Source organism: Trichechus manatus, unplaced genomic scaffold (assembly GCF_000243295.1).
Source record: "Trichechus manatus latirostris isolate Lorelei unplaced genomic scaffold, TriManLat1.0 scaffold00117, whole genome shotgun sequence".
NCBI classification, from domain to species: domain Eukaryota; kingdom Metazoa; phylum Chordata; class Mammalia; order Sirenia; family Trichechidae; genus Trichechus; species Trichechus manatus.
The window spans coordinates 599,746-627,527 of NW_004444053.1; the positions used below are offsets into that span (position 1 = coordinate 599,746).

The following is a 27,782-nucleotide window of genomic DNA, read 5'->3' on the forward strand; positions in this document are numbered from 1 at the left end:
CATTTGTTAAAGAGAGTGTCTTTTCCCCATTTAATGGACTTTGGGCCTTTGTCAAATATCAGCTGCTCAAAGGTGGATGGATTTACATCTGGGGTCTTAATTCAGTTCCACTGGTCTATGTGTCTGTTGTACCAACACCAGACTGTTTTGACTATCGTGGCACTCCATTGGTGGTCCTAAAATCAGGTAGTGTGAGGCCTCCCACTTTGTTCTTCTTCTTCAGTGATGCTTTACTTATCCGGGGCCTCTTCCCTTTCCATATGAAGTTGGTGATTTTTTTCTCCATCTCATTAAAAACAGCCACTGGAATTTGTATTGGGATTGCATTGTATCTGTAGATGGCTTTAGGTAGAACTGAGATTTTCACAATGTTAAGTCTTCTTATCCATGAGCAAGGTACGTTTTTCCACTTATTCAGGTCTCTTTTGGTTTCTTGCAGTAGTGTCTTGTAGTTTTCTTTGTATAGGTCTTTTACATCTCTGGTTAGATTTATTCCTAAGTATTTTATCTTCTTGGGGGCTATTGTAAATGGTATTGATTTGTTGACTTCCTCTTGGAAGTTCTCTTTGTTGGTGTAGAGGAATCCAACTGATTTTTGTATGTTTATCTTGCATCCTGATACTTTGCTGAAATTTTTCTGTTTCAGTAGTTTTCTTGTAGATTCTTTGGGGTTTTCTGTGTATAAGATCATATCATCTGTGAATAAGGATACTTTTACCTCTTCCTTACCAATTTGGATGCCCTTTATTTCTTTTTTTTGCCTTATTGCTCTGGCTAGGACCTCCAACACAATGTTGAATAAGAGTGGTGATAAAGGGCATCGTTGTCTGCTTCCCATTCCCAAGGGGAATGCTTTCAGACTCTCTCCATTTAGAATGACGTTGGCTGTTGGCTTTCTATAAATGCCCTTCATTATGTTGAGGAATTTCCATTCTATTCCTATTTTTAATCATGAATGGGTGTTGGACTTTGTCAAATGCTTTTTCTGCATCAATTCATAAGATCCTGTGGTTCTTGGCTTTTGTTTTATTTATGTGTTGGATTATGTTGATTGATTTTCTGATGTGTGAACCATCCCTGCATATCTGGTATGAATCTCACTTGGTCATGATGAATTATTTTTTTGATATGTTGCTGAATTCTATTGGCTAGAATTTTGTTGAGGATTTTTACATCTATGTTCATGAGGGATATTGGTCTGTAATTTTCTTTTTTTGTGAGGAATATCTTGAAGTTAAAAATGTGACCAGCATGTTGAATGTGCTAAATGTTCTTCCATAAATGGTTGGCAGCATATACCAAACACCTTTCACCAATCTGTTTTGCTTTACATAAAATTAACAAATGTCTTTTCAGAACTGACTTTTTCTTTAAATTCCTTTTGTGAGTTAGGCTACATTAAAGGTCATTTAAACATTTAGCTAACCACTGTGGGGTAGCTGAGTTTTCGGGGGATAAATAGGGATGAATTATAGAATCATAGACTCTTGGAGCTGGAAAAGACCTTAGAGATTATGTAGTCTAGTGGCCTTATCATAGGATAAGGAAAATCTTCAAAAGCTAATTCTAGCTAGTTCCCTGGAGATAGACTTCAAAAGTCCTCATCCAGTGTGTCACAGTACATTGGCATCAGTGCCAGAACCAAAAATCAGGATGTACGGAGGTGCAGTTACCCCCAGATTACACCTCCAAATGCTACTAGAGTAGCTTTCTCACTGAACCACTACATAGGAAATAGTTTATTGTGGAAGACCTGATCCTACAAATTTATCCCTTCTCATACTTTTCCTAAAGCTCCACTGAGAGTCTGGGCACCATGAGAGTTTTTAACCTGATGGGCAGTAGTACTTAAAATCTTATGCATAACTCCCAAATTATTCCTCCGGTCCTAATTCTTTCTCCTTTGGATATAAGTTCATTCTTGGAAAATGCAAAGTTTTCCATATAGATTTGAGCTGGTTTTGGGGAAAAGTCAAACTCCCAGAAGTAATGTTAAGAGACTCCTTTCAAGTGTATCTAAATTCCAAACAGATTCTTAGTGTGAGGTTTGGAAGGATGGAGGAGACTGAAGCACTTTAAGATAAAGCTTTCACATACTTCAAGGATTCTTGCCAATGGAGTCTGAACTCCTCAGGCTCTCTGGCTTTGTGGTAAAATGCCCAGTCTTCCTACCCCCTCACCTCCCACCCCCCATTTCTTGATCCACAGATGCTCTTACTTGCTCCAAGATCTTCATAAACAATGCTTCCAATTGCTTTTGCTTTCTCCAGGAGCTCATCCTGGAAGCCTCCCGTGAAATGGGAAACTGTAAAAAGAATTGTGAGAATACTGAATGTGGGACTATAGTAAAGGGAACTACTAGCCGTGTGACTTTGGACAAGTCACTTCACTGCTCTGTGCCTTACAGTCCTTGCATGTTAAATAATCAATGACATCTCTTCCAGTTCTGACACTCTATTTTGTTGAACCTATTATGAACAGGGAAGAACAGGTCACACTGTATCTGTAATGGCTGTCAGCTATGGGAACAAAGTGACTTTGTGCCTCAGACTAGCTATGATGGAAAGGCGAGAAAAAATGAATCAGTAGGTGGCCAGCTAGATTTTTTTGAGTATGGTATTTTTAGATAACCTCAATATTGGTCAAGAACATGAATGTACATTCAAGGACTAGGGAGCCATTTCATTGACACCTGGATGTTCCCTGAGAAAAGAAAAGAAGAATTAAGTAGAGGCTCAACAAAAAAGAGGAAGACCCTCAACGAGATGGATTGACACAGTGGCTGCAACAACGGGCTTAAACGTAGCAATGATTGTGAGGATGGTGCAGGACCGGGCAGTGTTTCGTTCTGTTGTACATAGGGTCGCTATGAGTCAGAACTGGCTTGATGACCACTAACAACAACAATAAAGCCAAACAGATGCTAAATCATAAAGCAAAAGGCAGGAGTTGCTGCCCCTCCTCCATCGCTATTTCTTACAGAAGTCTAATACTAGCTAGTTACCTGGACATGGAAAATGTCATTGAGAAGACAGTGGAACTTTTCATCCAACAGTGTGTTGACTTTATTTTGAAGGTTGGACTGCCGTTCTTTATAATGTTTACAAGTATCCAGACCTAGTACATTGGCCATGAGTATCTGGATAGTATAAAAATTTTGATGGTAGCTGATCTTAGTCAAAGCAATAGCAATAGTCCTGTTTATAAGAAAGTTACAAGTCAGAAGAGAGTTTTTAAATACATATTTTTTGAAAACCACTTTAACCTAGCTGTCCCCTCTTCTCTTGTCCTATCAGCCTCTCCCTGGTTCAGGCCCTCATATTCTCACCTGAAGTACCACAAAATAGCATGTTATTGACCCTGCCTTAAGCGTGAACGATCTAGTTAAATATCTATCTTCTCGTATCACTTTCCTACTTAAAATTTTTCAGTGGCTCCTATTGCTTGAAGGCACAAGTCCAGACTCCTTTATGTGACATACAAGATTCTCCAAGGCCTCATTCTGCCATTTCTTGTCACTGTCTGACTAGCAGCTTACCCTCCAACAACAAACTGGTAAGAGTTCCCTGCACACGTAGAGCTTTCTCCTCTCCATGTCTTTGCTTATTCTGTCTCCTCAGCTTGGAATGCCATTACTCCTTACAGTCCTTTCCTAATCCCTCATCTCCTGTTCCTCTCTAAATCTCAGAAGTAGCCTCCTGGAAGCCTTCCCTGTTGGCTTGGGTTACATATCTCTCCTTCTCTGGGCTTCCACAATACCCTATTTCATGTGCCTATTATTGCCCTCACCACATTCTATTTTTATTGTTCTCTCTCTGCCCTTCTGCTGTGAAAGCCCCTTGAGGGCAAGGATCAGATATTATTCATTTTTGGGACTTTTGTACTTAACAGTTCCTGGAAGGTAATTAGTACTCAATAAGTGAACAAATGAATGAATTAATCTCTTCTGGTTTTTGTGAATTATCCCCTCAGCAATGGTCAAGATATTTTAGAGCTGGCTTTTCTTAGGCCTAACATTAAAAAAGAGTAGAAATACAGCTAAAAATAATATGAGGTTAGTAATGAGCATTTTCCCCTTATAGCCTTTAGGTTACATGGTGAAAGAGTGTGTGCAACCATCACTTGTTTTGGTCATCACAGTGGTTAAGAGCTTGGCTGCTAACCAAACGGTCAGCAGTTCAAATCCACCAGCCACTCCTTGGAAACCCTAATGGGCAGTTCTTCTCTGTCCTATAGGGTCACTATAGTTAGAATTGACTCAATGGCAGTGGCAAATTGGCACTGTTATTGAATGCCATAGTATCCACCTCCATGAGGATGTTAGATGGATTATCCTAAAGGAGAAACCTCATTACATTCATTGAATGAAAACAGATAACACAACTAAGGTACATTAGGAGTCCCTGGGTGGTGCAAATGGTTAACACATTTGGCTGCTAACCCAAAGGTTGGAAGTTCAAGTCAACTCAAAGGTGCCTTGGAAGAAAGGCCTGGTGATCTACTTCCGAAAAATCGGTCACTGAAAACCCTATTCTGACACACATGGGGTCACCATGAATCAGAGTCGACTCAATGGCAACTGGTTTAGTTTAGGGCATAAGGCCAGAGGAAGATCCAGAGGCCTCTTCTTCTCTATCCCCACTCTCAGGGCTAAATGGTTTAAACCATTGATTCCATGTGCTGCTGGCTGGATAAGTGTTTGCTCTGCAGACCCAATTTAGTCTCGGTCTCAACATCAATGCCAGTTACTCTCAAACCTGTCTGCACATTGGGATCACTTAGGAAGCTTTAAAATACTGATACCCAAGCCCCACCTGGCATTAATCAGGGCCTCCAGGGTGAGCCTGGTTTCTCTTTTCTTCGTTCAATATGTTTATCATTATTTATTTGGCACAATGGCCATGGCACCCACCAATTAATAGAATTGTGAATAGTTTACATAAGGCAAGTTATAGAAATGAGAGGAATGTCAAAACAAATGAAACTCTTTTAAGGACTTCAGAATTCTCTGGGCTCACAAAATAATGGTAATTCCAAGACACTCACCTGTGGTTCTCACCTTGGGCCAGGTAATCTACTTCCATAAGTATCTGGCTTTTTCCATATCCTGGTAATCCTTCATACATTAGAACTCGGCTACAGTTAGACATCAAATATTCCTTCATAGTACACATGAAGTATTTGATCTCCTTATCACGTCCTGTTATTTTTATTTTTTTAAAAGGGAGCAAACCCAATCAACATAAAATAGTCAAGAGATATTTTAAAAAGCACATAGTGACACCTTTTAAAGAATACTCTTGGAATTTCCATTGCATTGATCGTGGACTTTCTGAAGAAGACCCTGTGTACTTTAAATTTTTAAAAATCTTTCTCTAGAGCTTTACAGTTAATAATGTGGTTTCATAGTTTTATTTAATTCCCACATGCTGTGAGGGAAAGTATTATTATAACTCACTATAATGTTCATATAATTATAATGTATAAAACTGAGATTTGTTTAGATTGCACAAAAATTAAGTTCTGACCCTACAGCCTATTTCCTTTTCCTTTTTGCTATAACACACTAGAAGTAATCTAGATTATTATATTTTGAAATAAATTTATTAAAATTAAGCATCTATACTGAACAATTATGCACAAAATATTTGTATTTCAGATTCTGTGATGAAGGAAACTTGCTCTTTGTAAATGAGAAATCACACCTGTCTCAAGACTACTAGAAGCATTTCAGTGAGCAGAAAAAATTTAATTGCCTTCAAAAATTATGTATAGATTGTTTTTATCATAAGAACCTCCTAAGTTCTTAGTAAAAATAAATTGTTTTTTTTCTAATTATAAAAATAACACATGCTCACTGTAGAAAATATGGAAAGGAAAAAAAATCACCTTAACCTTATCACTGTAATTTTTCTTATGTGATTTTAAATATGTGTAACAAGATGCCCTGGCTGACATCTGACACTGAACGCTACCCTTTTGGCGACCTGGGTAGACAGGAAAGGAACTGGAAGAGGTGTAATGTCGAAGCTGTGAGCAATTTCTGTCAAAAGAGTTGGAGACTCATTTGGAGCAGACTCTTCATTATCTTCTGGATAGATCACTGAAGGGGGCCACTTTTGTAACACATTGATAGAGCAAATACATACCCAGATATTATCTAATGTCTTCGTTGAAAACCAGGACTATTAATCCAAGGATAGATGTTTAGGCCCTGACACCAAGAGGACACTGTAGTATAGTTTATTGTCATCTATGTTGTTAATTAAAAAAGATCAAACCAAATAAGTTGCCGTTGAGTCAATTCTGACTCATAGCAGCCCTATAGGACAGAGTGGAACTGCCCTATAGGGTTTCCAAGGAGCAGCTGGTAGATTCAAACTGCTGACCTTTTTGGTTAGCAGTCGAGCTCTTAACCACTGTGCCACCAGGGCTCCATGTTGTTAATTAGCATATATAAATTTTTATTTACAGGCATTCTCACAAAAGAAGAGCGTTTCCCGAACTGCTAACCTGTGTCAGTCTGTTTTTTTGGCTACAGCTTTAAGGAAATGCGGGGCCCTGGTGGCACAGTGGTTAAGAGTATGGCTATTAACCAAAAGGTCAGCAGTTCAAATCCACCAGCCTCTCCTTGGAAACCCTATGGGGGCAGTTCTACTCTGTCCTATAGGGTCGCTATCAGTCGGAATCGACTTGACGGCAACTGGTTTAGATTTTTTTGGTTAAGGAAATGTGTGCGGGCTTGATATCCACCTCCCTCATACTGGAGGAATCAAGGAAAAAGGCAATAAGACTAGACTCTGAGAAATCTATGCATTTTGTATCAATGTGATCTAATGTGACTGTCATACTGGGTCTGCATGGAAGGGGTTAGGACTTCCACTTATTGCCAATCATTGTCACAAGCATATCCTGGGATAGAAACTAAGACCTCAGATTAGGATGAGAGTGGGCCTCAGGAGATTGGGAATTTGGACTTCAAGGAGTGATTTGCTTGAAGACTCTGAAAACCGCCTGAATGCAATACAAGTGGGGCATGGCTGCTGGCTCAAGTGCCCTTGGCAGTTCTCAGAGCTGTTGTCTTCCTTCAGACTCTATTGACACCAAGACTCTGGTGTAGCATTCCTCACAAGTGTAGAGCAGAGCCTTCTCTTTGTTGCCCTAACAGAGCTGTGACCAGGCTTTAACTTATGATGAAACTTTCAGGTATATTCAGGTCTAACAAAAGGAAATTAAAACTGCTACTAGAAATTGCTGTCTTCAGAATCCACAGGCCAATCTTCATGGGCCTCTTCTCTCATAGAGTGTTATCCCTGCATCATTTTAGGTTTACTTCCCTAACTAGCTCAAGTTAACTTTTTTTTATGACAGGGTTCCTATCACCAAGAATCACAAAAACACTAATTACAGATGGATTGCTGATCTAAATGTAAAAGGCAAAACAATGAAATTTCTGGAAGAGAACATAGAAAACTATCTCCATGCCTTTTGGATGGGGAAAGATTTCTTAAATAGGATACAAAAGCACTAACTATAAAGGAAAAGATTGATAAATTGAATTCATTAAAATTAAGAACTTCTGTTCATTAAATATATCATTAACAGAATAAAAAGGCAAGCACACTGGACAAAGCTATGTGCAGCACAAACAAATGACAATGGACCCATTTCCAGAAGATATAAATAAATCTGATGGATCTATAGTAAAAATACAACAAAATTGAAAAAATAAAAAAAAATTCGTGTAGACACTTTACAAAAGAAGACGTCCAAATGGCCAATAAACCTATGAAAAGCAGCTCAATCACATTAGGCAAATACAAACAGAAACCACAATGGGATACCACTACATATTCAAAAAAATTATTAAAATTATAAAGGCTGATAAAACTAAGTTGTTGGCAAGGATGAGGAGCAACTGGAACTTTTATAATACTGTTGGTCAGAATATAAATGCAACTATTTTGGAAAACTGTTTGGCATCATCTGCCAAAGTTGTACACTTTGTTCCAACAATTTCACTCCTATATATATATATACTCAACAGAAATGCACATATATGTTCACCAGAAGATCTGTATAAGAATGTTTATGGCAGTATTATTCATAAAAACAAAAAATTAGAAACAACTCAAATGTTGCACTAAATAGCATAATGAACAAATTGTATATTTATAAATGAAATACTATACAGCAATCAAAGTGAATGAATTACATCTACACCCAACAACATGGATGAATCTTTTACCATAGTGTTCACTAAGAGAAGGCAGATGTACATAATTACACAATGTATGTTTCCATCTACATAAATTTAAAAAACAGAAGTAAGTAATCTAGGATGTTGGAAGTCTTTGGGAAAAGGGAGAAGGAGAGAGCACGTGGGAGTTTTGGGGTGCTGATATTTTTCTGTTCTTGACCTGGACAGTAATTTTACATTCACTTTGTGATAATTCATTAAGATGCACTCTTATCATTTGTGTGATTTTCTGTATGTTTTGTTATAGTTCAATAAAGAAGTTTAAAAAATTAAGTCCCCACTACCTACCCAGCAAAGGGTAACCCTCATTTCTGTTGCAGATGAGGTACGCCATACCAAACATGCTGAAGAGAAGAAGAAAAGAAGATGTTAGATTCAAAACAAGGAAATATTGAGAGCAAGAGTGACTAGTTCTTAGTTCCCAGAAAGCCTTCTTTTCTCTAACAAGAGTTTGTCCCTTGACTCAAGGGTTGCAGATGCCTAGAGAAGGGAAGAGGAACAGAAGTTGTTACCTGGTAACAGAGAGTCCAAACAACTTATGTAGCAGCCCTTACCACAGCACCTAGCACATTGTTCAATAAATGTTTGTTGAATCTGCATTTTTAGGACTGGCCCCTTCCTGGGGAGACCAGACACCCAATATGTGACCCAATAGACATGGACATGGTGTAAGTCTCATATCCTGGAACGATTCCACCAATTGCTCAAACAATAATAGTTCGCCTTTGCAGAGCACATGCTACGTTATCTGGCACAGTTCCAAGGGCTTTATATATATCATTTCCTTTAATCCTGACAAAAGCCTTATGAAGAAGGGACTGCCATGACATACATTTTACAAATGAGGAAATTGAGGCACAGTTTAACTTGCCCCAAATCCCATGGTTAGTGGTGACTTAAGACACTGATAGAATCAGTATCTCAACCTAGGCCAGGGTACATACGCTTGTCTACTACGCAATACTAGCTCTTGAAGGAGCGCTTTAGTCAGAATGAATCTTTCCCTTCTCTGTAAACCAAAACCAAACTGTTGCCATCATAGTCGATTCCAACTCATCACAACCCTACAGAACAGAGTACTGCCCCATAGGGTTTACAAGGCTGTAAATCTTTACAAAAGCAGACTGCCACATCTTTCTCCCACAGAATAGCCGGTGGGTTCGAATCATCGATCTTCCGGTTAACAGGTGAATGCTTTAACCACTTGGCCACCAAGACTCCTTCTCTTCTCTATACTACTATACTATTTTCTTATGCCTCTATATAGCACATATAAAGGTCTCCCGTGCAATATATTGCTAATTTTGTAGATGCTGGTCTTCCCCATGAGATTGTGAACTTTCAGAACAGGAACCAGACCTTGTTCATGTTTGTGTCTGCATTTCTACCTTCTTATCTACTGAGAAGGTTTGAGAAATCATGCGTAGTGCAGATGTTGGGATCAAACAGTCTTGGTTTTGTGTGGTAGATTGACTGCATTAATGGCCAAAGTTTTTCACCCCTACTTGTATGTATACCTTTGCTATGTAACTATGCAGTGCCCTCCCACTCTGGACTCAGCCTTGTGAATTGCTTCGGCCAATGGGACGTAGCAAATATGACACAGGAAGAGGCTTGAAAAAATGCATTGAGGCCTGCTCTCTCTTGCTTCTCTGATTTTGCCATGACAATATACCTGGGTTAGCCTGCTGCTGGAGGATAAGCCTTGTAGAGCCAAATTGTCCCACTTACATCAGCCAAACAGCTCCAGCTATCCTAACTGAGGTCATCCTAGTTCAGCCAACAACCCCATGACAAGTGAGCAAGCCCAGCCCAGATCAGCCATATGCATCAAGATCAGCTGATCCCCACATATTCATGAGATAAATGAATGTTTGTTGTTCTATACCACCGACGTTTTGTGGTTGTTATAATGCAGCATAACTGTGGCAGTTTGAATCCTGGCTCCATTGCTTACTAGAAGTATCGACAAGTTACTTAATATCTTTGAGCCTCAGCTTTTAAATCCATAAAATGGAGATAATAATAGTTTCTACCTCATTTAGTTGATAGTAACAGTAAATTATACATTTTGAGGCAAAGTGCCTAACATTTAATAAGTGCTCATTAAAATATTATTCATTTAATAAGTTCTCATTAAAATTATTATTATTCATTCATTTATGCAAACAACATTTACTGGTGACCTACTTATGCCAAGTACAATTTGCTAAGCCTTGGGAATACAAGGGTGAATAATAAAGATTTCTTGAATCAATTGCAGCCCATCTTCTGTTATCTGACCCTTTAAAACCAACATACTAGCTTACTAACATAAAGAGTAAAATGTCTTTCTACTTTCCAAGCTATTCATTCACTCATTCATCCATTCATTTATTCATTATTATTGAATGCCCACTATGTGTCCAGTACTGGGGATGTAAAGATGAACAAGAAATAGTCACTATCCTCAAGGAGCTCGCAGTGTAGTAAATGGAAAGCTTATCAAGTCAATAATTATGATATAGTGGAGTCCTGGTGGCATAGTGGTTAAGAGCTTGGCTGCTAACCAAACAGCAATTCAAATCCACCAGCTTCTCCTTGGAAATCCTAGAGGGCAGTTCTACTCTCTCCTATGGGGTCACGATGAGTCGGCAACGGGTTTGGTTTGGTTTACTGTGATAAGCATTCTAATAGAGGCATACTCTATAGGGTTACAGAGAGGAAGAAAGAAATAAACTGTCTGAGCTGGGACAGGGTAATTCCAGAGACAGCCTAATAAAGGAATAGATCCTTAAGCTGAATTTCAAAAGTTGACTGTGGTTTTTCTGGGAGACTGGGGGTGGAATGAGTGGTGATGAGGACAATCCACTTAGACATCCCAGAGAAGGGGGCACAGCAGGAGATGAGGTTGGAAAGGCAGGCAGTATGCCATTGCAAGGAGTTTAAACATTATCATGAAAATGATTGGAAGCCATTGACAAATTTTAAACCCCAAAGAGACACTCATAAATTTAAGCTGGGATCTTGGGCAATATATTTCACCAAAGACCTAGAGTAGGTATTTAATAGTTGGTGACTGGGTCCAAGCAGATACACAAATGAGGGGATTCTCTGTTCTGTTTGCACAACCTTTGAAGAATCATCCTAATATTCTCAGAACTGAGGGTAGAACGGGGTCTTCCACCATGCTATTATATAAGGCTGGGGAAAAGATGAAGGATTTTGAAATCTGAGCCTTGGTCTGGGGAAAAAATAGACTTAAATGTCAAGAATTGGCTTCAAATCTGAAATGGGTGACCAACTGCTTTACTATAATAATTCTCCCATTTCATCTTTATTAAAGAATATTGCAAAGTTAATGCACCCCACTCACACTTTCTCATTAAGGCCCAAACACTGATAGACTGGTCCAGGATCTGCAACACCTTTCATAACTTTCTTTGGAAGCTCTTTAAAAAAGTAGGCTGGTAGGTTGCTGCTATTGTAGGTGACAGAGTCACAGGTCACGATTCCTGGGTAATACATCATCATTCTGGCTGCTATGTTGACCTTTTGACCAATGACTATAACAGGAAGGAGAAAGGCAAAGAGCATAGAGAAAACAGCCAATGAGCTGAATATAACATGAGCCATACTGTCCCCACATGGTATTTTTACCCTTTACCCCCTTTACCTCTAGTGAATAACACATGTCTAGTCTTCAACTACCCATATTCAGTCAATGGTTATTACAAAATATGCAGTGAGTTAACTCAATTAGTCATCAGCAAAATTTCTGCTTCACCTGGGAGGCCAAGGTGATGATTTATTCAGTTATAGAAAGGCCACAGGCCTGAGAGCTCTCAGATGAGGTCTAGCTGGTCTTCTGCTTCAAGTTAGACAGGTACAAACTTGGTCCTGGGGTACTGACTGCCAGGTGAGGCACAAAATGGTGTCTTTATGCTCCTGTGTATGAACCATTTGATGATTTCTTAAGAGTGAGCAAATTGGAGGGGGAGGGTTGTGCACTTGGGATTGATTCAAGGAATATTTTAAGAGGCAGTACACTGTAGTGTACTCTGAAGCCAAACTGTGTAGGTTTGAACCTAAGCTCTACCTCTTACTATTATGTGCAAATTACTTGGGAAAATTACTTTAACTCTACATACCTCAGTTTCCTATTCTGTAAAATGGGGATGATAACAATACCTATCTCAGAGTGTAGTTTGTGAAGATTAATGAGTTAATACATGCAAATCACTTTGAACAGTGCCTGGCATGATAGTATTAATCAAAATTACTATTAATTAGGAATTAAATGTTAAACTTTAATATAAACTTGAATACTTCTGATCAAGATAATCTTTTTAAAAATTGTTTATTATGGAGAAATTTGACCATACAGTAAAGCAGAATAGTATAATGAATCTCAGTATACCCACCACCCATTCCCAACAACCATTAACCCATGGCCAATCCTGCCCACCCTCACCCTCATACACTCCCTACTGTATTAGTTTGAAGAAAAATCAGAGAGATAGTGTCATTTTTGACATAACTATTTCAGTATAGTGATACTTTTAGATGTGTTATGTCTGAATATCTTAAACCCTAATAGGATTGAAGAGGGAAGTAATAGTAAAACAGTGAAATCTTGAGATAAAACCTATTTACTATTCTCTTTTGATATTAGTATTATTTTTCAGTATGCCAATATTAATAATTTCTAAGAAGCTGACTAATGTATTCCAAGAATTAAGAGGAGTAACTGTCTAATATTAACAGGAAATCATTATAAATGCCCCTCACTCCACAAGCATATAGCCTACTACTTCTCCCCTCCAATAACTACATTTTTTTTTACTCATGCATATCCCCAGAAACATACACTTTACAAGCACTGAGCTATGAATCAGCAAAGCTGCATGGCTTGCCTCCATCTGGAAGACTGTAAACTTTCTGAGGGCAGGGCCCACGTCTTACTTATTTTTGTGCTTCCTCCCGCAAAGCCCAGTGGCAAGGCACTGTATTTGTTGAAAGAAAAGTGGAGATAAAGTAGCTCAGCACACCTGTGTACTCGTGTCTCACAGAGTGTCCAACAATTCCACAGAAGACAATCCCGCTGGCAACCCCGATGGACACACTCCTGGCACCAGGGAGAAACAGAGAGTTGTGGGAAAGAGGACAAAGATAATGAGCCTAGAGAAGGTGGGAAGTGTGGGGTAACAATAGTGAATGGGGTGGGAAATGTGGGAAAGGATTTTCAAGAAATAATTCTCTACCCTTTGAAGTTAGTTTAGGGCAACTGTGCATGGCCTGAAGATGGGAAGAAGGCAGTGACACTGTCAGAGGGGGTGACACCAAAATGACTGTCTATAAAATTTTTGTGTAGTGTTTCAGCAGAAATTTGTTATTTTTTATAAAAATATCACTGTAGTTAGTTATAACAACAAAACTTTTTTTTTTAAGTCCAGTTTACATGTGTCACTATACCTACAAGGCTAAAACTCGATGCTAATTTAGTTTTTGAATCTAATGCCCTCCGGTCAGAGCTGTCATTATTACCCAATTACAATGACACTTCGAATCACATGGTTTTGTCTGCCCTCACTATAAGCATGAGCTACTGTTTTCATTGCGGATGGTGGGTTTTTTTTTTTTTGCTAACAGTGTTTTTATGTTGTTAGGTGCCATCAAGTCATTTCCAACTCATAGTGACCCTATGTACAACAGAATGAAACACTACCTGGTCCTGTGCTATCCTCACAACCCTTGCTATGTTTGAGTCCATTGTTGCAGCCACTTTGTCAATCTATCTTCTTGAAGGTCTTCCTCTTTCTCGCTGACCTCCTACTTTACAAAGCATGATGTCCTTCTCCAGGGACTGGCCCCTCCTGATAACATGTCCAAAGTACTTGAGACAAAGTCTTGTCATCCTAGCTTGTAAGGAACATTCTGGCTGTACTTCTCCCAAGACAGATTTGTTCATTCTTCTGGCAGTCCGTGGTATATTCACTATTCTTTGTCAACACCATAATTCAAAGGCATCAATTCTTTTTTGGTCTTCCTTATTCATTGTCCAGCTTTCATATGGATATGAGGAGACTGAAAATACCATGGCCTGGGTCAGGTGTGTCTTAGTCTTCAAAGTGACATCTTTGCTTTTGAACACTTAAAGAGGTCTTTCACAGAAGATTTGCCCAATGCAATATGTCGTTTGATTTCTTAACTGCTGCTTCCATGGGCATTGATTGTGGATCCAGGTAAAATGAAATCCTTGACAACTTCAATCTTTTCTCCGTTTATCATAATGTTGCTTATTGGTCCAGCTGTGAAGGTTTTTGTTTTCTTTATGTTGAGGTGTAATCCATACTGAAGGCTGAAGTCTTTGATCTTCATCAGTAAGTGCTTCAAGTCCTCTTCAATTTCAGCAAGCAAGGCTGTGACATCTGCATATCAGTCTTCCTCCAATCCTGATGCCACATTCTTCTTTATATAATCCAGCTTCTCGGATTATTTCCTCAGCATACAGATTGAATAAGTATGGTGAAAGGATACAACCCTGATACACACCTTTTCTGATTTTAAACCACACAGTATCCCCTTGTTTTGTTCGAATGACTGCCTCTTGGTCTATGTACAGGTTCCTCATGAGCATAATTAAGTGTTCTGGAATTTCCATTCTTCATGATATTATCCATAATTTATGATCCATATAGTCCAATGCCTTTGCATAGTCAATAAAACACAGGTAAACATCTTTCTGGTATTCTCTGCTTTCAGACAAGATCCATCTGACTTCAGCAACAATATCCCTTGTTCCACGTGTTCTTCTGAATCCAGCTTGAATTTCTGGCAGTTCCCTGTCGATATACTGCTGCAGCCAACTTTGAATTATCTTCAGCAAAATTTTACTTGTGTTTGATATTAATGATATTGTTCAATAATTTCCACATTCTGTTGGATCACCTTTCTGTGGAATGGGCATAAATATGAATCTCTTCCAGTCGGTTGGCCAGGTAGTTGCCTTCCAAATTTCTTGGCATAGATAAGGGAACACTTCTAGCGTTCTTTTGTTGAAACACCCCAATTGGTATTCTGTCAGTTCCTACAGCCTAGTTTTTTTGCCAATGCCTTCAGTGCAGCTTAGACTTCTTCCTTCAATATATGCGTTCTTGATCATATGCTACATCCTGAAATCATTGAAGTGGATGAATTCTTTTTTGGTATAGTGACTCTGTGTATTCCTTCCATCTTCTTTTGATGCTTCCTACATCCTTCAAAATTGCAACTCAAGGCTTGAATTTTTTCTTCTTCAATTCTTTCAGCTTGAGAAATACCAAGAATGTTCTTCTGTTTTGGTTTTCTAACTCCAGATGTTTGTACATTTCATTATAATACTTTACTTTGTCTTTGAGTTACCCTTTGAAATTTTCAGTTGTTTTACTTCATCATTTCTTCCATTCACTTTAGCTACTCTACGTTCAAGAGCAACTTTCAGAGTCTCTTCTGATATCCATTTTGGTCTTTTCTTTCTTTGTTGTCTTTTTAATGACCTCTTGTTTTCGTCATGTATGATGTCCTTCCACAACTCATCTGGTCTTCAATCATAGTGTCCAAATGCATCAAATCTATTCTTGAGATGGTGTCCAAATTCAGGTGGGATATACTCAAGGTCATACTTTGGCTGTCATGGACTTGTTTTAATTTTCTTCAGCTTCAACCTGAACTTGCATATGAGCAATTGATGGCCTATTCTGCAGTCGGCCTCTGACCTTGCTCTGACTGATGCTTTTCCATCGTTTGTTTCCACAGATGTAGTCGATTTGATTCCTGTGTAACCCATCTGGTAAGGTCCACGTGTATAGTCACAGTTTATGTAGTTGAAAATAGGTATTTGCAATGAAGAAGTCGTTGGTCTTACAAAATTCTATCATGCTATCTCCAATGCTGTTTCTATCACCAAAGCCATATTTTCCAACTACCAATCCTTCGTTTCCAGCTTTTGCATCCAATCACCAGTAATTGTCAATGCACTTGATTGCATGTTTGATAAATTTCAGACTGCAGAAGTTGGTAAAAATCTTCCATTTCTTCATCTTTGGCATTAGTGGTTGATGTGTATATTTGAATAATAGTCATATTAACAGGTCTATCACTGACAGCCTTGTACTTCAGGATAGATCTTGAAATGTTCTTTTTCACGATGAATGTAATGCCATTCCTCTTCAAGTTGTCATTCCCAGCATAGTAGACCATGTGATAGTCCAATTCAAAATGGCCAATACCAGTCCATTTCCGCTCACTAATGCATTGGATATCAATCTTTACATGTTCCATTTAATTTTTGACGACTTCCAATTTTCTTAGATTCATACTACATATATTCCACTTTCTGATTATTAATGGATGTTTGTAGCTGTTTCTTCTCATTTTGAGTCGTGCCACATCGGCAAATGAAGGTACCGAAAGCTTGACTCCATGCATGTCATTAAGGTTGACTCTAGTTGAGAAGGCAGCTCTTCCCCAGTTGTATTTTGAATGCCTTCCAACCTGAGGGGCTCATCTTCCGGCATTATATCGGACAATGTTCCACTGCTATTCATAAGGTTTTCACTGGCTAATTTCTTCAGAAGTAGACCTCCAGGTCCTTCTTCCTATTCTATTTCAGTCTGGAAGCTCCACTGAAAACTGTCCATCATGGGTGACCCTGCTGGTATTTGAAATACCAGTGACATAGCTTCCAGCATCACAGCAACATGCAAGCCACCACAGTATGACAAACTGACAGACGAGTGGTGGGTGTTTTTATAGAGGCTGATTTTGTCAGATTTTCTGGTGTTTTAACTACAATTAGTATTTGTGAACCTATATCAATAACTTTTTTGAGAATGAAGTAATACTTAAAGGAAAAGAAGGAGTGATATATGGGAATTATGATTTATGAGTAACATTAATATAAAAAATATTACTAAGGATTCTGTAGGTCTGATAGGGAGGCAGTCCATGGGGCGGGGTGTAACACCATGAGTTATCACACTGGGTGACACCAGCCCTAGTGACGCCACTGGAAGAAGGGACAGTTTGAGAATAGATCCTGTGGCAAAGAACTAGCTTCTTGGAAGTGATAACTCAGTTCACTTTTCTGCTATTTTTAAGTGTTCATTTGAGCTACTTTTCTGGAAAATAACCCCCTCATCATCCCAAATGGACTTTAACGTAAAGTGACTGTGGTTGTAAACAATTTAACTGTCTTTGTTATTTTAAGGAAGAACAAAATCATTATTTTGAAAGGAAATAACTCAGATAAGATGTGTGGCATCAAAGTCTAACTTTGCTAATACATTAGAATGGCTGCATGTCCTAGAGGACTAAGGGCAAGGAGGCAAAAATATTTAGGGTAAGGAGCATATTTCAGGGTCATTGGGGTGCTCATCTGGGGAAGTCTGAGGGCACTGGATTCTTAAGTGAGGAAAGGTTGGGATGGAAACCTTACCTTCTTAACAGTTCTAACTTTGAGTGAATCATCTATATAAATTTCCAACTCAAGAACTATTTTTATCTCCCAGTTATTAAAAATCACCTCAGGTCTTCAAGATGGTTTGGGAGTTCAACCTCTACCAAGAAGTGAGCCAGAGTATGAGAAGACAACCCAGTTAGGTTCTCTTGCAAACCTGGTACATTTTGACTTTTTAGGAAGTGTCCTTTCTCCACCTTGCCTTTACCATCCTTCTGTCTTAATAATGCCTTAGGTACAGGGCTTGAACAGTCTATGAGTACATTAGGTGACTAATGAATGCAGACCTGAAAAGCATCCAGTGAAGGATAGTCTTCTTCCTTTCTGCTACCTGCCCCTTCTCCTGTCTCCTCATAGCCTACAAGGGGGTCAGGGATAATCAGGTGGAATCAGGGCCAATACTTACTGAATCCTGTGCACCTGAGAGCAGAAGTCAAATATATCCACAGCACTTTCCAAAGCGTGAGTGACCTCGTCAGGTGCCTTTTCCCCAGGGAAACCAAAGACACAGAGGAAGGAGCAACCCTGTGAGGGAGAGAGTCAGCAAACACAGCTGGTGGACAGAGCTTGAAACTAGACTGGCCATAAGGCCCAGTGGAGTGTTGGCAGCAATTTTCACTTTCTGAATCAGACTTCATCATGATTTCTCTCATGACTATTTTACGTTTAGTAAACTTTATATATATAAACTTCTGGTGCATCATCAACTGTAGGGCTTGAGCCCTTGAGAAGGGCTTGCTTTTGCTCTAGAGGTGAGAATGAGTTGTAGTGAGTTATACTGAACTCATTCATTGTGTGCACCCTCCTGTCTACTCTCTCCTGTGGCCAAGGTCTCAGGTCTAAGAAGCAGAACTGGGCAGTGGAAAAGGTTCAGCTCTAGATTCGGAAAATCTGTGTTCTCAGGCCACTTCCCAACTGTGGAAACTTGAGTAAGTCAATTTCACTCTATGAGCCCCAGTTTCTCAATCTGAAAATGGATATTATATAGACCTACCGAGGTTGTTTGGAAAGCCTGCTGGTGTAGTGGTTAAGAGCTATGGCTGCTAACCAAAAGGTTGGCAGCTTGAATCCACCAGGCGCTCCTTGGAAACCCTATGGGGCAGTTCTATTCTGTCCTCTAGGGTCGCTATGAGTCAGAATCGACTCAATGGCAACGGGTTTTGTTTTCTTCTCTTGTTATGGGTCTGTTCATATTTTCTACCACAGTTTATGTCAGGTAGGTTGTGTGTTTCTAGAAATTTGTTCATCTCCTGTATGTTTTCAGATTTGTTGGAATACAGTTTTTCATAGTACTCTGTTATGATCCTTTTTATTTCAGTTGGGTCTGCTGTAATGTCCCCCATTTCATTTCTTATTTGGATTATCTGCTTCCTCTCCTGTTTTTCTTTTGTCAGTTTGGTCAGTGGTTTGTCAATTTTGTTGATCCTTTTAAACAACCAACTTTTGGTTCAGTTGATTCTTTCTATTGTTTTTCCATTCTCTTTCATTTATTTCTACTCTGATCTTTATTATTTCTTTTCTTCTGGTGGCTGTGGGCTTCTTTTGCTGTTCTCCTTCTATTTGGTTGAGTTGTATGGCTAACATTTTGATTTTGTCCCTTTCTTCTTTTTTGATGTGTGCAGCTACTGCTATAAATTGACCTCTGACCACTGCCTTTGCTGTGTCCCGAAGGTTTTGGTATGATGTGTTTTCATACTTGTTTGATTCTTAGGAATTTTTTTATTGTAGCTTTTATTTCTTCTATTACTCAGTGGTTTTTAAGCAAGTGTCATTCAGTTTCCAATTGTTTGATTTTTTTTCCTTGCTCTTCCTGTTATTAATTTCTACTTTTAAGGCATTATAATCAGAGAAGATGTTATGTATTGTCTCAATTTTTTCGATTTTGCTGAGGGTTGTTTTGTGGTCTAAGAAGTAGTCTATTCTGGAAAAGGTTCATGTGTGTTGGAAAACAATGTATACTTTTCTGCTGTTGGGTGGAGTGTTCTGTATATGTCCATGAGGTCAAGTTGGCTGCTTGTGGCCTTTAGATCTTCTGTATCTTTGTTGAATTTCTTTCTGGATGTTCTGTCCTTTACCAAGAGCGGAGTGTTGAGATGTTCTACTATTACTGTGGAACTGTCAGTTTTTCTTTTCAGGGCTGTTAAGAGTTTGTTTTATGTATTTTGGAGCCCTGTCATTGGGTGCATAGATATTTATTATGGTTATGTCCTCATGGTGGATTGTGCCTTTAATCATTATATAATGTCCTTCCTTGTCTCTTATGGTGGATTTTGTTTTAAGTCTATTTTATGTGAGATTAGTATTGTCACCCCTGCTCTTTTTTGGTTGCTGTTTGCTTAATATTTTTTTCCATCCTTTGATTTTTAATATATTTACGTCTCTGTGTCTAAGGTGTGTCTCTTGTAGACAGCATATTAATGAATCCTGTTTTTTTTCAATCCATTCTGTCACTCTCTCTTCATAGGTGCATTTAAGCAATTTACCTCCTGTGTGATTATTGATAGGTGTTAGTTTATTGTTGTAATTTTGTAGTGCTTTTTTTTTATGGTGCTGATGTTTTCTTCGTTCTTCTTACTCTCCTGTGCTGAACTCCTTTTTTTTTTGTGGATTTTTTTTCCATTTCTTTCATTTTAGTAGATTTTGTATTTACTAAGACGTTGTTTTCTTCTTTATTTTGATGAGTAGGTTTGTTAACTTTCTTTGTGGTTACCTTGAAATTTACCCTTATCTTCATAAGTTTGAACTAGTCTTTTATTACTTGATATCGCATTGACTTCCTCTCCATTTGAAAGTTTTATATCTACCTTGTTTATTCCCTCTTTTACTGTTCTGATGTTGTTGTCATTTACGAACTGTTGTCTCAGGTTCCCCATTGCAAATCTTTTAGTTTTGTTTTATCCTCGAGAGTTCATTACCTAGGTTGGTATCTGGCTGATGCTGTCTGGGTCCTATATTCAGGTTGTTGTCTGATGTTGTTTGTTCTGTAACTGAAGGACTGCCTTTAATATTGCTTGTGACTTTGGCTTGGTTTTTACATATTCCCTTAATATCTTTTTATCTGGAAATGTCCTAATTTCGCCATTACATCTGAGCAAGAGTATTGCAGAATATATTATTCTTGGTTGGCAATTTTTTTCTTGCAAGGTTTTATATATGTAATCCCATTGCCTTCTTGCTTGCATGGTTTCTGCTGAGTAATCAGAGCTTAGTCTTATTGTTTTCCCTTTGTATGTGACTTTTTGTTTTTCTTGAGCTGCTATCAATATTCTTTCTTTGTCTTTGGTTTTGGTGAATGCGATTATGATATGTCTTGGTTATTTTCTTTTGGGGTCTATCTTATACAGGGTTTGTTGAGCCGCTTGGATGGTCAGCTTTTCATCTTTCATGATATTAGGAAAGTTTTCTGTCAGCAATTCTTCAATGATCTTCTCTGTGTTTTCCATTTTCTCCCTCTTTTCTGGAACTCCAATCATGCACAAATTTTGCTCTTAATTGTATCCCACATAGTTCTCAGGTTTTCTTCATTCTTTTCTCTGATTTTTCCTCAAAGTGGTATCCAAGGATTTGTCTTCCATTTCACTGATCTTGTCTTCCATTGTTTCAAATTTGCTCCTAAAACCTTCTATTGCACTATTTCTGAAATCTTGTTGCTGTCCTTTGGATTTCTAATTGCAGTTTTTGTATGATTTCTAGTTGTTTATTAATTTTGACATTTTGTTTCTCTATAAATTTCCTGATTTCTTCCATTGCTTTGTATGTGTTTCCCCTGAGTTTTTCTGTATTTTCTAAGATGCTGTCTATTTTTCCTTAGTTTTGTCTACGTTTTCCTTAATCTCTTTCCTAATCTCTTGAAAAGCCCCAACTGTTATACTTTTGAATTCCCTATCAGGTTGTTACAGTGCCTTTTCTTCTACCTGGAGGTCATCTGGTGTTTTATTTTGGTCACTTTCTCAAGTTCTTCTGTCCTTTTTTTAAATAAGTTTTGATACTGTCTGCTGTCTCCAGGACATTCAAGAATTATTTTCTTTGTTTACTGATTGTAGATTTGTTTGTTTCATCCTACTTTTTTGTTTGCTTATGTCTTAGCAAGCGAGCTAGGTGTGTTTTGTTGCTTGCTCACCTGTGGGCATGATACTTCTCACCACCTTGTACAAGTTGGCAGCACTGTTGCTCAGCTATGGCGCAGCAGGGCAGGTCCAGTGGGGATGGGGGCAGGGGTGGGTCATTTGCGGCACCAACTGGGGCTGAAAATGTGGGGCTGGGGGCAGTGTGGGGCAGGATCTGGTGTCTGTGCCTGTGCCACTCTGGGGCATGGTGCTAGGCGTGCAGTGCAGATAGGCAGGAGGGAAGGGAGAGGATTGTTGTGCAGAGCTAAGTGTGTGAGAGAAAGAACAGAGAGAAACAGAAGCAAAAAAATGAAGTAAAAAAGTAAATAAAATGGCAGTGCAGTAGGATCTGGCAAGTAGGGGCGAGGCAGACTCAGGGATGCTGTGTGCTGGTGGCTTTTTAGCTGAGCAGTGCAGCTCAGCCTGTCGAGAAGAGGCATGGGTGGTGCATGGGGCTAGGTAGGCAGAAGAAAGTGAAGGAAAGAAGGGAAAGAGAGAGAAGAAACAAATAAAAAAATTACCCAAAACAACAACAAAATAAATATGGTGCTGAGGGGGACTGCAATTGGAGGTGGCGAGCTGGTGTTTCTCTCACTGACCAGTAAGGCACGGCCCCCTCAGGAAGGAGCAAAGGCAGCGCAGGGCCTAGGTAGGAGGGAAAAGGAAAAGGGAGAAGGGGAAAGATAAAGAAAAATAAAAAATATGGCACTGAGGGAGCCGGACTGTGGATCGGCACAGACTTGGGGAGGTTGTGTGCCAGAGGCTCTCTAGTCAAGCAGTGCAGCCTGGCCTGGCAAGATGTGGCGGGGGTGGGGGGGTGCAGCACACAGGGCTAGGTGGGAAGGAGAAAGGAAAGGAAGGAAGGGAGAGAGAGAGAAGAAACAGAAAAATAGTGCTGAAGGAGCCGGCCAGTGGGGGCAGCATGGAACCAGGGAGGCCGTGCCTCTCTAGCTGAGCAGTGTGGCACAGCCTGTTGAGAAATGGCAGGGATAGTGCATGGGGCTAGCTGGGTAAGATAAATGAAATGAAAGGAACGGAAAGGAGAAACAAAAAAGCCAAAAAATAATAACAAAAAAAATTACAAATATATGGCATTGGGGGAGCCTGCCATTGGCAGGGGGTGGACCTGGGCAGCAGTTAGCTCGTGTCTCTCTGGCCAAGTAAACATGGCCCACTGGAAAGCGGCAGAAGCCACACAGAGGGAAGAAGGGTGGGGGTGGGAAAGCATGTATCCCTGATTACCAAGTGCTCTGTCTCCTGTTGGGAGCTCCATGAAATTGCCTTCCCATATTCCCTGTCCATGTTTCTTGGTGGCTGAAGTCCAAGATGGTGAATCCATGCTGCGTTAGCTGGTAGGGGACCTCCACTCTGTAGCTGTCCTTATTCTCTCTTCTCTGACAGTTTCTTATTCCATTCAGTGCTTGATCAAGTTCTTTATCCCTTCATTTGATGCTTAGAATTCCAGGACTGACATTTGTATCTGTTTTACTTAGTTTTTCAGGTCTTTGCTGCAGAGGGATGGCATGGTGCTTCTGTCTATAGCGCCATGTTGGCTCTGCCTCCCTGGGCTCTGTCTTCATGTGAGGGAGGAAGCCCTGATTCTAGATATGAGTTAAGACTAGAGGACAACCCCTTCAGTGGCACCAGTGGGTATTCTTTGCCTGGATATTTTGTGTAGTAGCTTCACAAGGTGAGCATTTGGCTCAATCTGCTCCCTTTGACTCAATCACGCAATGACAATAGCAGCTCTCATTATCTGAGACTGTGAGCTAGGCACTGTAACAATGGCTGCAGACCCATTATATCATTTAACCCTTTCAGCAATCATTTAAGACAAGTGCAAAGATGAATAAACCAAAGCTGAGGAAAGACTTGCTTAAGTCACACAGTTAGGGAATGTTGGAACCATGTCTTCAAGACACCAAAGGTTGTCCTCTTAGATTCCATCCTCTTTCCTTACGATACTGGTGAACGAATACTGAAAAAGATCATTCAGCTTGCCAAGTGGGAGGTAACCAGTCCCTCAGGACCCTCATAGCACAGAGTTGATTCTTCTCATATAGAATTTAGTATTTCTACCTGGTTTGTAGTAATGTGTGAGTTATTCATCTTTGCTGCCCAACCCTAGATTTCCATCTTATAAAACATTCCCAATAAATGCTTATTGATTTAGTGGATGAGTGGAGGTGAGGGGCAGTAATTAAGTAATCTGCTCTTAAGAGACAAAAATACTTGAGATGGAGAACCAGTTCTTACTAACACTTCGGTAGTTACCATTTTTCTCTGACTTGATTAAGAGTGGATCAGAAACACTGGGGACCTGGATGTGAACCAGGTATAGAAATGAAAGAGGAACTGGAGGTGTATATATGGCAAGTGGTGGTCACCAGAAACAAGCTTCTAGGGTTTGAATGTTACTAGACACCTAAAATCACTGGTAAACGCATTAGACATTGGATTGGAGAAATATTTATATGTATATCGAGAGGTAGTTGAGCATAGTGGTTAACAGCACAGACTGGGAAGGCAGATAGCCTGGGTTTGAATCCCAGCCCCATCACTTACTAGATGAATGACCATGAGCAAAACTGGATCTTGCCTTCCTTGTCTTAGCGTCCTCATGTATAAATTGGGATAACAACAAGAATATCTACCTCTTAGAGTAGTCATGGGGACAAAATGAGTTAATATATGTAAAGTGTTAAGAAAAATTCCTGGCGCATAGGAAGTGGCATATCTGCCATGTAAGCTATTATTATAATGATAAAGTCTGATACTTCTTGGCTAAGTATCTAGTGTTTATTCCCTCCATCTCACTAATATCCTTAGGCATGAATGCTAACCTCGAACTATTGGTATGTTCCCATCCCTTAGCTCACATTTACCTTGTCAAACATGAAAACTTTATTGATTTGGCCTCGGAAGACCCTCAGGACAGACGTGATATGCACACAAGCATCCTGGATGGCCTGGCCTATGTCTTCCGGTTTGTCTTGGTCCCTAAACATCAGGTTCACAAACACAATTGTCACCGGGCGAAGTTCAGACAAATAACCCCGAAGCTGTTTGTCATCAATCTGCAAGGTAGAGAGAAGCTTTCCTCAGCATGTGTGCATGGCAGTGGCTCCTTGCTCACGAGACCATTCCCACCCCCATACCACAAATCATCACCAGGAGAAAAGAAGCCTTTTGAGATTCTCTGGGGAAGCTGAAGTTATCAGAGTGTGAGTTACAACATGGCAGAGCCAGTTTGGAGCGGAGCAGATGGAAATGGATTGTACTATCAAAATCTCTTTCAACGGGGAATTGAAATTTTTTGGCCAAAAACCACTGTCTTGACCAAACTGCTAGCTTTCTCATGCCAGTACGAGACATCACAATAACAGAAAGAACAACTGCTCCTCTTTGCTGTCTTATATTTATAGTTTGGGAAAAGTATAGCAAGCCAAGTAATTCAACCTAATACTTTTTTATTTTGTTGTGTTTTAAGTGAAAGTTTACAGTGCAAATTAGTTCCTCATTCAAAAATTCATACAAAAATTGTTTTGTGACATTGGTTGCAGTCCCCACAATGGGTCAGCACTATCCCCCTTTCTACCCTGGGTTCCCAGGTCCATTCATTCAGTTTTCCTATCCCTTCCTGCCTTCTAGTCTTTGCTTTTGGGCAGGTGTTGCCAATTTGGTCTCGTATACATTACTGAGCTAAGAAGCGCATTCCTCACATGTGTTATTGTTGGTTTTATAGCCCTGTCTAATCTTTGGCTGAAAGGTGGACTTCTGGAGTGGCTTCAGTTCTGAGTTAGCAGGGCGTCCAGGGGCCATAGTCTTGGGGGTTCCTCCAGTCTCTGTCAGACCAGTAAGTCTGATCTTTTATTGTGATTTTGAATTTTGCTCTATCTGGGATTCTATATTGATCCCTGTCAGAGCGGTCAGTGGTGGTAGCCAGGCAGCATCTAATTCTTCGGGTTCAGGCTGGTGGAGGCTGTGGTTCATGTGGTTCAATAGTCTTCTGGACTAATATTTTCTTGTGTTTTTGGTTTTCTTCATTCTCCCTTGCTTCAGATGGGATGGGGACCAATAGCTGTATCTTAGATGGCCACTTACAAGCTTTGAAGACCCCAGGTGCTACTCACCAAGATAGGATGTAGAACATTTTCTTTATGAACTATGTTATGCCAGTTGACCCTAGATGTCCCCCAAGACCATGGTCCCCGGCCCTCAACTTCAGTAACTCAGTCCCTCAATGTGTTTGGATGTGTCTAGGAAGCTATAACTTTGCCTTGGTCAAGTTGTGCTGAATTACCCTATATTGTGTGTTGTCTTTTCCTTCACCAAAGTTAACATTTGTCTACTCTCTAGTTAGTGATTTCCCCTCCCCACCCCTCCTCCCTTGTAATCATCAAAGAATGGTTTTTTCCTGTGTGTAACCTTTTCTAGGGTTTTTATAATAGTAGTCTCATACAGTATTTGTCCTTTTGTGATTGACTTATTTCACTCAGCATAATGCCCTCCAGATTCATCCATGTTGTGTGATGTTGTGCAATTCATCATTGTTCTTTATCATTGCATAGTATTCCACTGTGGGTGTGAACCACAAATTTTTTATCCATTCATTTGTTGATTGACACTTAGGTTATATCCATCTTTTTGCTACTGTGAATAATGCTGCAGTGAACATGGCTGTGCATATGTCTATTCATGTGATGGCTCTTATTTCTTTAGAATATATTCCTAGGAGTGGGATTGCTGGATTGTATGATATTTCTATTTCTAGCTATTTAAGGAAGCACCATATCATTTTCCAAAGTGGTTGTACCATTTTACATTCCCACCAGCAGTGCATAAGAGTCCCAATCTCCCCACAGCCTCTCCAACATTTGTTATTTTCTGTTTTATAGATTAATGATAGTAATGTTGGAGTGAGATGGTATCTCATTTGTAGTTTTGGTTTGCATTTCTCTAATGGCTAAATGACCGGGAGTATTTCCTCATTTGTCTGTTAGCCACCTAAATGTCTTCTTTGTTGAAGTGTCTGTTCATATATTTTTTCCATTTTTTAATTGGATTATTTGTCTTTTTGTTGTTGAGGTGTTGAAGAATTCAATCAGCTTTAGAGATTAGGCCCTTGTCAGATATGTTGTAGCCAAATATTTGTTCCCAGTCTATAGGTTCTCTTTTTATGCTTTTGGTGAAGTCTTCTGATGAGTGTGTTTAATGTTTAGGAGATCCCAGTTACCTAGTTTATTTTCTGGTGTTTGTACATCGTTAATTATGCTTTGTATTGTATTTATGCCACACATTAGGGCCCCTAGCATAGTCCCTATTTTTTCTTCCATGATCTTTATCATTTTAGATTTTATATTTAGGTCTTTGATCCGTTTTGAGTTAGTTTTTGTGTATGGTGTGAGGTATGGGTCCTGTTTCATTTTTTTACAGATGGATATCCAGTTATGCCAGCACCATTTGTTAAAGAGAGTGTCTTTTCCCCATTTAATGGACTTTGGGCCTTTGTCAAATATCAGCTGCTCAAAGGTGGATGGATTTACATCTGGGTTCTTAATTCTGTTCCATTGGTCTATGTGTCTGTTGTTGTACCAGTAACAGGCTTTTTTAACTACTGTGGCTGTATATCAGGTTCTAAAATCGGGTAGTGTGAGGACTCTACTTCATTCTTCTTCTTCAGTAATGTTTTACTTATCCGAGGCCTCTTCCCTTTCCATATAAGTTGGTGATTGGTTTCTCCATCTCATTAAAGAATGAATGTTGGAATTTGGATCAGGATTGCAATATATCTGTAAATTGCTTTGGGTAGTATTGATATTTTCACAATGTTGAGTCTTTGTATCCATGAGCATGTGGCATGTTTTTCCATTTATGTAGGTCTCTTTTGGTTTCTTGTAGTAGTGTTCTGTAGGTTTGTTTTTTTTTTTTTTTTTTT

The 27,782-nt window shown here is 39.4% G+C and overlaps 1 protein-coding gene across 3 annotated transcripts in view; it reads right to left on the minus strand.

Annotated features, from left to right (window-relative positions):
- ADCY10 (adenylate cyclase 10) overlaps positions 1–27,782 on the minus strand; it is a 189,409-nt gene that overhangs the window by 128,480 nt on the left and 33,147 nt on the right. For all 3 annotated transcript variants that reach the window (XM_004384077.2, XM_012557751.1, XM_004384076.2), the window contains 8 exons: positions 24,730–24,921; positions 18,145–18,263; positions 13,291–13,367; positions 11,616–11,805; positions 8,549–8,604; positions 5,047–5,200; positions 3,005–3,197; positions 2,219–2,305 (listed from right to left, as the gene is read on the minus strand). In XM_004384077.2, the coding sequence (XP_004384134.1) occupies positions 2,219–2,305; positions 3,005–3,197; positions 5,047–5,200; positions 8,549–8,604; positions 11,616–11,805; positions 13,291–13,367; positions 18,145–18,263; positions 24,730–24,921 (1,068 nt within the window). The remainder of the gene's footprint in view (positions 1–2,218; positions 2,306–3,004; positions 3,198–5,046; positions 5,201–8,548; positions 8,605–11,615; positions 11,806–13,290; positions 13,368–18,144; positions 18,264–24,729; positions 24,922–27,782) is intronic.